The sequence below is a fragment of the Paroedura picta genome, chromosome 1 (genome assembly GCF_049243985.1).
Source record: "Paroedura picta isolate Pp20150507F chromosome 1, Ppicta_v3.0, whole genome shotgun sequence".
NCBI classification, from domain to species: domain Eukaryota; kingdom Metazoa; phylum Chordata; class Lepidosauria; order Squamata; family Gekkonidae; genus Paroedura; species Paroedura picta.
The window spans coordinates 173,287,922-173,302,476 of NC_135369.1; the positions used below are offsets into that span (position 1 = coordinate 173,287,922).

A 14,555-nucleotide genomic window follows, 5' to 3' on the forward strand; every position below is an offset into this window, starting at 1 on the left:
ACTGCTTCAGAGACTCCATCCAGCCACCTCATTCTCTGTCGTCCCCTTCTTCTTTTGCCCTCAATGGCTCCAACCATTAGGCTCTTCTCCAGAGAGTCTTTCCTTCTCACGAGGTGGCCAAAGTATTTGAGTTTCATGGAAATATTGATAGATCTACCTAATATATTTGGTAATCTGGTTAATGTCCTTGTTTTTCCATGCTCAGTTCAAGCTTATCATTGCTGAGCAAGCCAGAGCAATTTGATGTTAAATTTCCATATTGTAACCACTACTCTGATCCATTTGTGATCCAAGAAAAATGGATCCTTGAACTTTATACCTATTTATTTTATTCACTTAAAACTTTTCTGTGCTGGCGTTCCACTCAAATAGAGTTCCCAAGGCAGCAAACATCAAAACGTTAAAACATTTTGGGAAGCTTCTGTTTACTGGGCTTGAAAACATGTTTTGCCTCATATTTTGAGTAGCTGATGAAATGGTTACTGTTGAGGAATAAAAGGTTATTAGAATAATAAGGTCATGATTTTAGATTTGAGTGACATTGGTAGTTGTGACATGAAAAAATTAAGGTTGATGTGGGTTTTAAAAACCATTTTAATTTTAAAGCATCTGATGTATTTCTGTTTTACTCTTCATTTTTTTTTCCATTTTATTGGCTCATTCTTTTTTCTGAATTTTTATTATTTACTATTTATTATTATTTACAGTTTTTTCCCCAATAAAAACACATAAGGGGGAAACACTTCAACATTAAGACATAATTTCAAGAAACATCTGTATAAAATAATTTGATAAAAGCATATAGAAAAGGATTCTTATGTCAGTATGGTACCCCCATGCTCTTGGTGTCCCAATCTCTAGGTTAAATCCCTACCTCAAGTCAGAACGAAATATTTACTTATTTATTTACTTCAATTATTTCTCGCCTTTATCTCCAAAGGGGACTCAAAGCAGATTAAACTGTTCTCCATTTTATCCTTCACAGCAAAACTGTGAGGTAGGTCAGGTGGAGCATGTGTGGCCTGCTTGAGATTCCCTAGCAGCATTCCCTGATAGAGAGGGAATTCGAACCTGGGTGTCAGAACTCCAGACTCGAAGACAAGAAAACTTCTATGTTGGAAAGTTTCTTTATTCTCAAGCAGATAGCATCTAACGCAATTGAAGGCAGAACTAAAGACAGCAGCAGGGGTTCACAAGTATAAAACGCCATTTAGCTGAAGGGAGTACGGCCTTAGTGTGGGAAGCAAGCAGCGTTAACTAAGGAATGCAACCTTGAGGTGTGAAAGCACTGTGATACATCACTTGTCAGGCAGCCATGCAGTTTCAATCGTCAGTTACAGCAGTGGTTTTCAACCTGGGGGTTGGCCCTTTCACAGGGGTGGCGGCAGGGCAATCAGCTTGGCTGGGGGGGGGGCACCATCCGCACAACAGCCTTGCAGGGTAGATGGAGGTAAAGTGTTCGTCTGTCTGGAGCAGTGGAAAAGAGCAAGATTGGAATGGTGGGAGAAGAGGCAGAGCTGAACTGAGAAACTCTGGAAGAAAAACAATTTATATACAATCATGAACAATGGATCTTCACGCCATTGGTCAGTTTTGCTTTAATTTCTGTGAAAGAAACACTTGCATAATTTTATGGTTGGGGGTCACCTCAACATGAGGAACTGTATTAAAGGGTCGCAGCATTAGGAAGGTTGAGAACTACTGAATTACAGAGACCAATTAACAATGCATGACAGAATATTCAGGATTCTGACATCAGGTCTCGTCCAACACTCTGTCCACTACGCCAGTGGTCCCCAACCTTTTTATCACCGGGGACCACTCAACGCCTTTTACTGAGGCCTGGTGGGGGGGATAGTTTACTCCTCTACTCTCAACCCCTGTCCTAACGCTCTCTGATCGCTATGGTAATGTTTAAACATCCCTTCAAAATAAGATACAGACACGCCACAACAATGAACATAAGGAACATTTTATTTTCATGGAAATTTTAACTCATGACAATGACAAATCAATAGGAACCCTGAACTTGTTTCTCTGCAACGAGATAGTCCCATCTGGGAGTGATGGGAGACAATGACACCCGAAGTGTGTTGTAAAGGGCCGGGGGGGATGAAGTAAAGGGCCGGGGGGGGGGAGAAGGCGTCCTTCACGGCCCACCTCCAATTAGTCGAAAGACCACATGTGGTCCGCGGCCCACAGGTTAGGGATCACTACACTACGCTACATTATACCATCTATTAGTCGGTATGGTCACTAGGTTTCTCTGTGGCAATCTGTCAGGCTTGACTTTCAAAGCAGATATTATTGAATTGCTGGTGTGGATGGTTATCCCTTATTCTGTCTGACGTACTTGGGGTGTGGGGAGTGTTTAACATCTGGAAATACATAGGCAAAGGGGGAGCGGAGCTGAGAAGCTGAGTGAGCATCAGAGATCCAGTATCCTTGCGGGAAGGACAGTGGCTGTGTGGCATGCAGAAGTTCGCAAGTTCAATCCCTAGCATTGGAAAGATCAAAAGTAGGCGATGTGACATACCACTGCATGAGACCCTAAAGTGCTGTCGTCAGTCCAACTAGACAATATTGACCTGTGTGTGTTCAGCATTGTATTCCTCTCTTTGAAATATACATCCCTACCACAATTCATCAAAGCAGTATAATGTACATTAATTTGGTCAAGTGCTTTTTTTTTTTGGGGGGGGGGGGGGTTGCAAAAGTTTTCAGAAAACTAAAGGGATCATCCTGTGGATGTCAAAAGCTGAGACAGGACCAAATGGGAAAGAAACAACCTGACAGGTTGCATAGAGATTTGCCCTTCAATATTGTTAATTAGGCAGCTGGAGTGATAAGCAGCAACCTAGAACAGGGAAATTTAGTGCAAATGATAAATTCTTGGATTTTAACAAGAACATATATATTCCATTGCAAACCAGTTCTCAAATACTTCGTACTTCCTATTTCTAAAGCGGCTGCTTTGTTATTTTCCAGGAATTTATGTTATCAGAAGATTACAACAAGATGACACCAGTTAAAAGTTACCAGGGTAAGAAATGTAGTCGATATTTGTAGAATTTTTTTTTAATTTTGGATTTTACTTTCTTACCACGTAGGTCTTCAGAAGTTAATACAGAGAAGATTTAATAATTGCTCAGACCTGTTGTTTGTAATTCAGATGTTTACTAGCAGGATGTGTATTTTAAAAGTTTTTGCAAATATCTTAATGTTGGATCTGTTCTCCTTTCACGTGTGTTGTAAAATTGGCTACTATTGGGCAAAAAAGCTTCATCACTTTTTATACAGGAATTGTCCAAGCATTTAGTTTGATTATGTGGGATATGTTAAATAAATTTTATTACTGCTCAGACTTTCTTTTGTCTAAAACAGCCTTTCTCAACCTTTTTACCATTGAGAAACCCCCGAGACATTCTTCAGGTTTCAAGAAACCCCAGAAGTGGTGCAGTTATGCAAAATATGTTTGGGAAGCATAGTTGTGTACACTCTCACCTGGGACCCCTCCCCTTCCCACCCACGCCAGGCCCATCACTGGCCATTTTGAGAATGGGGGGAGATCGACATGATCATATAGGGTCATATCACCTGATGAAAGTTTAAAAAATTAGAAGAAGAAGAGTTGGTTCTTATATGCTGCTTTTCTCTACTTGAAGGAGGCTCAAAGCGGCTTACAGTCGCCTTCCCTTTCCTCTCCCCACAACAGACACCCTGTGGGGTGGGTGAGGCTGAGAGAGCCCTGATATCACTGCTTGGTCAGACCAGCTTTATCAGTGCCATGGTGAGCCCAAGGTCACCCAGCTGGTTGCATTTGGGGGGACTGCAGAATTGAACCTGGCATGCCAGATTAGAAGTCCGCACTCCTAACCACTACACCAAGCTGGCTCTTAAAACATATATAAAGAATCAATTAACTCCCATTCATTCAGGAAACCCTTCCAGGACCGTCAAGAAACCCCTGGGTTTCATGAAACCCTGGTTGAGAAAGCCTGGTCTGAAAGCTAATTTATAATGGAAAGTGAAACCTTCCTCTTGAGTCTTACAATTGTACCACTTGAGATTCAGAGGCAGGTATTCTGGGGAGAAGGGGGAGATGGATAGTTAGTTATGGTCAGATTAGAGCAGGGGAGGCCATGCTGGCAGGGACTCATGGTAATTGTAGACCATGGAATCTGGAGAGCCACAGTTTTGCCACCCCTGGATTAGAACCTCAGTTACAATGGCTGGGTCAGGCTGTATTTTCACAAGGCCAGACTGAAAGTTGTTTGAAGGGTGGATGGAAGAAGAAAAAGTAGAGTTGGTTCTTATATGCCGCTTTTCTCCCCCCAATGGAGTCTCAAAGCGGCTTATAATTGCCTTCCCTTTCCTCTCCCCACAACAGACACCCTGTGAGGTGGGTGAGGCTGAGACAGACCTGATATTATTGCTCGGTCAGAACAGCTTTATCAGTGCTGTGGCAAGCCCAAGGTCACCCATCTGGTTGCATGTAGGGGAGGAGAGGGTAATCAAACCTGGCTCGCCAGAATAGAAATCCGAACTCCTAACCAGTACACCAAGCTGGCTCTCTTAATTCAAAACAATAGCGTTCATAAATCCCTACTAGAATAAAACAGTTTTTTCTATATATTATTTATTTACTTCACTTATGCCTCTCCTTTCTCCTCAAGGGGGCACCCAGGGTGGCTTGCATAATTCTCCCCTCCCCTGTTTTATCCTCACAACAAACGTGAGAGCTAGGTTAGAATGAGAATGTCTGGCCCAAGGTTACCCAGCAAGCTTCCATGACAGAATTCAACCATGTATCTCTCAGCTCTTAGTCAGACATTCTAACTGCCATACCATGTGTATATATATTTTGTGCGAGGCCGTGCGTTCATTATTGTAGCAGGAAACAAAATCCCAGATCAGTAACAGTTTTCCTGGAACAGGCAGTCTTTCTGTCTTTTTTCTTTCACAGACTGTTGCTTCAGATTCCCCAGAATCGGTTATCTGATTGAAAGTTCACCAAAGCTTTGAGTCTTGCTTACTCAAAACTTTTCCTACTATTTTATATGAAAAAGGTTACCTTGCAGAACCTGGGGGAGATCAACAGCATCTACATGTACTGTGTATTTAGAGTTGGACTTTATTCTTGCAAACAAGACTAGGATAAAGAAGCCTGTTACCATTGGGGGATATACTGTTGACCCTGACAGGCAGAAAGTACAGAAAGCCAATTTCCCCGGTCAAATACCACCACCTAGCATATGCCAGCTGTCCTTGGGTCGTGGGTCACTCCCCAGATACCCTTGCCTCCTATAGATATAGTAGTTATGATAGGGCTTTTAATTGTATAAGAAACTCTAAGTATAAATAAATGTAATAAAATAAATAAAAGAGCAGCCAGAATAAATTGCATTGTTCTGCCGTGATATGAGGTTAATAAGCTAGCCAAGGTAAATGTCAATTCAAAATTGTAATTTATTAATGATAATTGATCCCCCCGTCCAATTTTGGAATAGTAAGAAAGGTTAAAAGGAAAGGAAATAGCTTGGTGGCCGTCAGCCCTGTTTTCATGCAGAACAGATAAGAGGCAGTGCTGGTAGCAGTACTGAAAATGCCCCTGCCTTAGACCTTAAAGGACTGATGCCAGTCAAACCATAAAGAGGTGGATCAGTGGTTCCCAGACTTTTTCAAGCTGATGCCCCTTTGGCTTCCAGGCCACATCCCTACTGCCCCCTCTCCACATACAAACACACACCTCTTTCCTATTAAGTCTACTGCAAATGTAAAATACACTATATTGCCTACATTTCTTTTTTCGTTGTTGTGCAACTGCCATATTTTAGACTGGAAATATATATATAAGAACATTCTAAAAGTCATTGGTAAAAGTCACTTTGGGCACTCATTGGAGAAAGAGAGAGAGACCATTTCCGCACAGCGGCGGACAATGTGCGCCACTTCCTGCTTGCAAACGCATGATTGTAAACCACACATTTGGCCACTTCCTGACAGGAAACCCCTCCTGCATTACCCCACCATCTCGTCATAGCTTTTCCCTTCTTGTTGAGGCAGCAGAAAAGATGGAAGTGTGGACAATCCACAGGTTCCGCCCCCCCCCCCTCATTCTTCGGATCAATCAACACAAACCACCAGTCCCCTCACAGCACTGATTCTGGGGACTCAAACTCCCCCCCCCCCCAAAAAAAATCCCAAAATTAATTTTAAAAATAATAAAAAATGTTGCCATGGGATCACACCACAACAGTAAAGTATTTTTCAAGATTTCTTTTTGTGATTCTTTGTATAGTGGTCTTGATTTATGTTCAGGTAGATTTCTGATAGGCTGGTCACAGTAATTGGTCCCCAATGACTATATGTTCACAATAAAGATGCAGAAGGCGGATGCCATGCTAATAGGGAGAGGTCTGCTTCATCACATGCCCCCCTTTTTGCTGTTCATGCCCCACTGCCAGAAAACAAAAACATGAATGTGTTTTAGATAGGATTGCTGCTCACTCCCAATATTACTGGGCACCCTGAACGAACATGACAGTACATTTTATTTCCACTGATATATGCGGTCCTGTAGCAACGTGGACCCCACGCCATTAAAAAAAAATTAGCGATCCAGAAATGGAGAGGGGAGGGGAGGGGAGGTGCAGTGGCAGGCAAAATGCTATTGAGACTGTCGCACATTTCTTCTTACTGACAGACTTACCCCTGTTCGCATCTTGTTGTTGCTGCACCAAGACAGGGGAAGTGGATTCTACCGCTTTCCCTTATCATGGAGCAAAGGGTACGAAAATTCACACCAACCACTGGAGAGCTACAGGTTGCTGCTGATGTCATGAGGGAACAGTATTAAAACCCGTGACCAATGAGAGGCTGGGCAGGGGCAAATTCCTTGTGTGGAAGTGGTCAAAAAGAAAGAGAAGCAAGCAATGAAAAATTTCATGGCCATGAGCAAGCAGGGGAAGGCTTTTCCAGCCTCCCAAAGATGGAGATTTTGGGGGAAGGGTTGCTGACCCTAGGTTAAGAAATTCCTGGAGATCTGAGGTAGAACCTAGGAAGGACAGAGCATTGAGGAAGGGAAGGAGCTCAGCAGGAATATGATCCCATCCAGCCCACCTTCTGAAGCTGTTGTTTTCTTCAGGAAGCTAAGCATGGTTGGCCCTGGTCAACACTGGGATGGGAGACCACTAAGGAAGTCCAGGGCCGCCACTATCCTTCTCTCACTAGGAAAATGCAGTCACAGCATGAAGAATCAGACTGCTGCCTCCCCACTGTCCTCAGATTCCTCACCGCACCCCTAGATCCTTCCACCACCCCCAGGGGGGCATACTGCCCAGTTTGGGAACCCCTAAGGCAGATGGACCAGTGGTCCTGAGCCTTCAGGGAGGGCGGTATATAAATGTGAAAATAAATTTTTTAAAAATAAATAACTCAGTTCTGTCAGCTCTGTTTTGGAAAGAGCCATACTCTTTTATATAGTACCTTTTTTGTCTGCTGAAGGTCACAGGTTCAACCCTGGCGTCTCCAGTTAGAGAGTGGGTAGGAAGAATTTTCTTTGCGAAAGGCCCGGGAGTGCTGTTGCCTGCCACAGGAGACAATGCTAAGCTAGATGGTCTGCTTTGGTATGCCATATATTAATCAGATCCTGATGGTATAAAACTGAGGAATGAACAATTGACAGTGAATCTCTTGGTTAAAACTAACCACTAGGAGTACATCAATTTTACTTTTCTTTCTTCTTTGACACTTAGGGTACTCTACCTCTGATGCTAGTTTCTTAGAGCTGTGTTACAAGTTCCTAAATGTGTCTCTAATTCTGTGATTCGCCTGGAAATTGGCATGTAGAATATTTAATTCAGAACGGGCTTTTCATCTGTTATGTTTTGGCTTAAGGCCCATTGCTCCCCAAACAGTCTGTTACCTTTAATTATCAGCGCTAATTTCAAATCTAGATCACAGTGGCCTACAGAAGGTAGAATTATAAGTCTCGGGTTCTCTGTTCAAGCTATACTGAGTCAAGTAAGGCAAATAATTAAAGAATGGATTAATGATACAGAGCACCAGTCAGATCTGTCAAGATCACCCGAGTTCACGGCCCCTCCAGAAAACAAGATATATTCAGAAATCAGCAGCTTATCTGTACTTATCTGGAGAATAACAACCATTTAGTCTTGTGAGGTGCTCTGCCTTACCATCTTCATTGCCTGAGGGGCAATATAAAAAGACTCCAAAAGCAGAGAGAATCCGTAGATGCGGAATTTGGGGAATTGGAATCCAACGGGCATGTGCGTTTCTGGTGTTCACTCTATGTGGGCGCTCATAACAAGATCATCACCCCCTTTTTGCCCCAGATTCCCAGTGACCCTGAGGAAGGAGAAATTCAGAGTCTCCTTTCCGGAGGAAACTTTGAGGCTTCCAAACAGGTAGCCAAATATTGTACCATGCACATTACGTCAAAAGCATATTAATGGAAATCTGTCAGGTTTGCGGTAAATTATTTTTGTTATTTTCAATCTAACTACTGTTTGAAACGTTTGATTTCTAAGCATTTATTATTGTTGTTGTTATTATTGTTAATTCAGTGTTGTAATTTATTTGATTAGAATTTTTAAAGTTGTGTAGGTTTTTACAGCCGGCTTGGATCTATACTACAAATCAAACTAATCCAATCTACTTCAGATGCCTGTAGTCTGGACTGAATAGAGTTTTTATTTGGCTGTATGCATTCTGCCTTGACCTGGATAGCCCAACCTAGCCTAATTTTGTCAGATCTCAAAAGCTAAGCAGGGCCATACCAGGTCCAAGGAGTTACCAAGATTGTGTCGTGGAGGCAGACAATGGCAAATTACCTCTGAATATCTCTTGCCTTAAAAACTCTATGTGGAAACCATAGGTTGGCTGCAACAATGGCAATAAATAAACAAATCTGCCCCCCTGTTTCAAAGGGGCCCCCTCCACTTTGCTATTCCTCACCAGATTGGGCTTGATCCTGCAGACTCGTAATTCTGGTTTCCCACCATTTGTCCAAGACTGGTAAAAAAAAAATACACAAAAGTCACCCTGTTTATGTTTGAGGGTTTTGTTTCTCCTGGGGGGGGGGGATGAAGAAAGGAAAGTGAGAAACTCTCCCATGTCATATGAATGCCTTTCTGTTCTGTTCTTCTTGCAGCTCACCAGAGCAGGGTTTTGATGGTTCTGTTTGTTCTGGAAATGGAATGGATGCTGAGCATAGGTCAGGATAAGCTCTTCACGTGGCACTGCTCAGAAAGCGGACAGCGGCTTGGCACCTACCGCGTTAGTGGAGGTCCCTGTGGGCTACAGTATCCTTTGCAGAAATCATACCAGGCTGTTCTTATGCTTACTTTGGTCCATCAGTGTTTTAAAAAAAAACTTTTGTTCTGATGTCATAGTCATGGATCTTAGCAATAGACCGGCCTTTCTCAACTTTTCTTTACTGTTGAGAAACCCCAGAAACATTCTTCAGTCTTCGAGAAACCCCAGAAGGGGTGCAGTTGTGCAGAATATGGTTGGAAAGCAAAGCTTTGCACACGCTCACCAGGGGCCCCTCCCCTTCCATCCCCTCCATGCCCATCATTGGCCATGGGGGAAGTGGGTCAGCATAACCAGATATGCCAATAGCACCCAATAAATGTTTAACATTTTAAATATCCTTATCCATGGTTCCTCTATATATTTGTGAAATAGCCTGGGGGGTGGGACGTGTCCGATTGTCCAAGTTGGAATAGGGCCAATCAGGGTGCAGCCAGTAATGCTGGCTGCACCCTGATTGGCCCTGCCCCTACAGCTCCCTCCCTCCCTCCCTGGACGCTAGCCACGTTCCTCTCAGACACGCCTTTAGTTATCAGCGCTAACAGAGAGAGACACAGAGCCCTGCCAGACTGAACACGCACCCTCGTTCCCTCCTATTACTCCTGCTGCGAGGAAGACAAAGAGAGACAAAGAGAGAGTCGCCCTTGCTGCGACGGAGGGAGAGAGAGCTGCCCCAAACTGCACAACAGTCCTCCTTCCCTCCTAAGAACGAGCCCTAATTACCTGCTATGCCAGACACAGAGAGAGATCTGACCTCCTGGTGTCCCCTGGGTCCTAGCGCCCATTGTATTCCTGCTTGCAATGGGCTTTCTTGCTAGTATATATATATAAATAATTAACACCCTCCCATTCGGGAAACTCTTTCAAGGCCATCAAAAAGCCCCAGAGTTTCGTGAAACCCTGGTTGAGAAAGCCTGCAAGAGACTCACTGTGAGGTGACTGAGAAACATCCTTGGTTGGTCAGATTCTTGTTGGTTCTCCATCGTGTACCAAAAAAGTCCCCACCCCAAAGAAGACAGTTTCAGAGAATAGCTATGTTGGTCTGCAATAGAACTCTAATCTGTCCGCTCCAAAGAAATAGGTAGTAACAACAGTAAGCAACAATTCAGTACTAAGTAAATGTCATTAAGTAAATAACAAATGCTGAAAACATAAAAAATTCCCTTTGAACCATCAAATCACTTCATGTGCATGTTTGTTTGTTTTTATACCATCTCTCCCCTCGATGGGCTCGGGCAGTTCACAGTATAAAACATCCATAAAGCATCAATAATCAATAAAATATCAATAAAACCATCATAAAATTGTAAACATTACTTATGCTTACCTCCAACCCACTCCCTTTTCAAAGGAGGTTCAATGACTCAACCAGGTGGAAGGGAAACATGCCTCCTTTGTGCATCAGGAGGAAATGATAGAGCAAAGATGGATTGAGAAAGAGCAGGGAAAATATGGAAAGATGATGAATAGGCAATGAAGCTGTATGCACGCTTGGGAATAACAGCATTTGGAAACCCAAACTGGAGCAAAAGGTTTAGGCAGTGGTTCTCAACCTTACATTGTCCGCAACCCCAACCTGGCAGTGGCTCATGCGGTGGCGTCCTCAGCGTGCGCTGCATGCAAAATTGAGGTGGTGTGGAGGAGGCCATTTCCATGGCTCCACCAGCTGCCGCTGCCACTGCAGCAGCGGGCAACCTGGCGACTTCCATGTTGAAGTCACCAATGATCCTAAAGATGTGCTGGGCTCAAGCATTGCTGACTAGATGGAGCTATTTACCACCATGCCTTGAGACATCCTCTTCCAAGCTGTAAATGCCTTTCATTTAAACTCTAAAGTGCAGAAAGTCAATAGAAAAGTGGGGAATTGGTTGATGATCCCTTTGCCGTTTGCAAGCATGCAGACTTAGAGCCCTCTTATCTGTTGACTTTGTTTAGCCAAAAGTGTATCACTCTGGTCCAGTTCATGCATCAATTGAGGAGGAATTCATGTTCTGCTAATTGGCCTAGGCCAATTTCTATCTCCATTTCAGTAAAAAGTGGAAATATCTCAGTGCTGCTAAGTCAGACACTTTGTAATTGGCCCCTTGAGATTATTCCAGATCTGTACTGCCAGATCCTTTGGAAGTAATCGTGCTAATGTTTTGGAAGTGAAGGTTCAGGGTTTTGAGTAACCTTTTGTTGGCAGAGTTTCAATATGCAAAGAGGCGGGGAGCAGCAGGTTGCTTAAAGAATAAAACAGATTTATTAAGAAGAGAAACCAGCGTTGTATATAAAGAAAGAAGAGAGAGATTCCTAACTGTCTAACTGTTCTTTGTTCATTCTACTAGAGGCAAGCAGGGAGGAAGTATGCTCAAAGGAGCAGGAAGTCTCCAACTGAGCCAATTAGGACACAGGAGGAAATTATTTTTAAAAAAGCCAGGAAGTTCCTGGTCTAAATATGCTAACTATACATCTCCCTCGATGCCTCCTGTAGGATATTCTTCATGTCCTCTTGCATATTCCAGTACATGCCACCCCCTATCTTGGTGTTTGTTGAATGTTGTTGCTGCAAGACGGATCCCTATTGAAAGCTGATAGTTGGGACCTTGTAGGGCACTGTGTGAGGTATTGAATGGCAGTGAGGCAGGCATGTCTGCTGCCATTCTGATTATGAAATCACAATGATTGAAACTGCTTTTGAATGGAATTGATTGGCATTCTTTTCAGATACTTGAACTGGGTGTGGGAGAGCATACAGATGCCCTAAGGGTGTGTAAGCCAACCTCTCCGTTTCTGCACTGCCCCCTACACCCAAACAGTGAGTTGGCTTTAGATCAGAAGTCAAGATGGCTGAATAGACCACCTCAAGTGCAAAATTACAGCGAAATGTGAACAGATGCAGGATGCATGTAGTTCTCTCCTATTCTGTGGTTTTCGTGTGCCCACACCCTTTTTTGGGCAGGCCTGGACCGGTTTACCACTTTGGCCCACGGATTGCCATCTCCGGATTCCACTTGCAGAGTTGCAACTCCACTCCCTGCATAAAGATTCTGCGAAGACCTAGGACTGAGAAGGGAGAGGCTGCTTATTATTTTGACTTGCAGATTGTTACCCTGTCTGTGTATTTCCCTGTTCATCATGTCTGTTTCCTAGCTGATCTTTTTGTTTCTGGGGTAGATTTTTCCTGGTAAAAGTGTTTTTTCTCCAATTTTGAATTTCATGATAACAGTTGTGCTCAATATATATTTTAATGTATTAGAATTTACTGTGATTATATGCATATTAAGAGCCTCTTGTGGCGCAGCGTGGTAAGGCAGCTGACATGCTGTCTGAAGCTCTGACCATGATGCTGGTAGTTCGATCCCAGCAGCTGGCTCAAGGTTGACTCAGCCTTCCATCCTTCCGAGGTCGGTAAAATGAGTACCCAGCTTGCTGGGGGTAAAATGATAATGACTGGGGAAGGGAATGGCAAACCACTCTGTATTGAGTCTGGGCGTCACCCCAAGGGTTAGACATGACTCAGTGCTTGCACATGGGATACCTTTACCTTTATATGCATGTTGGATTTTCTGTGCTTTTGATGTTTGCAAGCAGCTTTGAGTCCTGTGTTTCAGGGAGTACAGCAGCATATAAATACATTAAATAAATCAAAATGAACCCTTCCCCCATTAGGACTGATGGTTTAAGGGTTCTAATGAAACCCAGCTCTGTACCCACTGGATGAGTTCTTTAGGTACCTCTCTGGGGATTTGTAATCCTTTTCCCCCAGAAATTGTTCTACGAAATCCCATTTTACTTTTGGGACTCCTGTTTTGGAACGCTGCAGAATTCCTGAGCTCTTTACTGCCAGATTTGATGTGGACACACGGCATGTTTTTATTGGTGATCATTCTGGACAAGTGACCATCCTTAAACTTGAGCAAGAAAACTGCAACCTCATTACGACGTTTAGGGGACATACAGGTATGTATGGTTCACATTTGGCTGTCTTATAGTGGACTAAAGTATGCATTATAGAGTCCTCCTTATAGAAGACTAAAGTACGCATTTATAGAGTCCTCCTTATAGAGGACTGAAGTACACATTATGGAGTCCACATTATAGAGTCCTTATAGAAGACTAAAGTACGCATTATAGAGTCCACATTATAGAGTCCTTATAGAGGACTAAAGTATGCATTTATAGAGTCTTCCTTATAGAGGACTAAAATACGCCTTATAGAGTATTTCTTATAGAGGACTAAAGTACACATTGTCCTCACTATGCCTTTTCAAGTGCCAAAGCAGTGGTGGGCAGGGTGGAAACAAGATCTCTGAGCAGGTCCTCATGGCAATTTTGAAACAGCTCAGTTTTCCTCTAAAATGGCCTTCCTGGCCCTGACTTATTAAGATGTAGCTTATCTCTATGTGGGAGTGCTATGAAAAGAGCCCAATTTTTGAAAAGTCGTGATGATTACATTAGAGAAGTTGGCATTTGATGAGTGGCTACGGTTGAGGTCAGTGAAGAAAGCTGTCTCTTGGATTGGAGGCCAAGATACTGTGAGAGCCCCGTGCCTTGTCCATTCAGTTGTAATATGTTGAGTTGCTGGCATTTTTGACTGCTTGGGGAAAACCATGAAAGCGACAGCCCCGCTTGGTTTTAGAAGCGTTGTAAAAACATTCTTGTGAAATGACGATTTTTAACACGGGAGAGTGGTTTGCCGTTATTGTGCCTGATTCATTCTGCTACCCATCTTAGGTCTCGCACTGGAGGTGTGAGAAGGGTGGGCCACAAATATTTGAAAACCCCAGAAGACTCCTCAACTGAAAAATATATTTGTCTTAAATGCAACTAGGAAATGGCTTCTAGAAGGGAGTCGGAGACAGCCAAGAGGGTGCAAAGGCCTTCAGAGGGTTTAAAGTGGGGGGATGGTGTCTGGCTTGGAAGCCAGACCCACATTTAGTAGTGGGAAAGATTGGAGCCTTCCATAAATATTGTTTTTTTCCTACTCTTGGAATCTGAGCTGAGAAATGCTACTAATCAGTTCTTCTCCCTGTCATAAATTCTTTTGAAACTAGTCCCCTTAAAGTCCTTTTTTATCTTACCTACATCTTGCTCTCTTCTTTTTCGACAGCATGTATTTATTCACATATTTACTTATTTATTCATTCCCCACCTTTCTCCATCTTGGGGATCCCATGGGAACCCCTGCTCTAACTACTACAACAGGCATGTGTTAGAAGTAGAAACAAGGCTACATT

The 14,555-nt window shown here is 43.2% G+C and overlaps 1 protein-coding gene across 1 annotated transcript in view; it reads left to right on the forward strand.

Annotated features, from left to right (window-relative positions):
* WDFY2 (WD repeat and FYVE domain containing 2) overlaps positions 1 to 14,555 on the forward strand; it is a 73,502-nt gene that overhangs the window by 48,057 nt on the left and 10,890 nt on the right. The window contains exons 4-6 of the mRNA XM_077312015.1: positions 2,989 to 3,043; positions 9,176 to 9,326; positions 13,166 to 13,278. Of these exons, the coding sequence (XP_077168130.1) occupies positions 2,989 to 3,043; positions 9,176 to 9,326; positions 13,166 to 13,278 (319 nt within the window). The remainder of the gene's footprint in view (positions 1 to 2,988; positions 3,044 to 9,175; positions 9,327 to 13,165; positions 13,279 to 14,555) is intronic.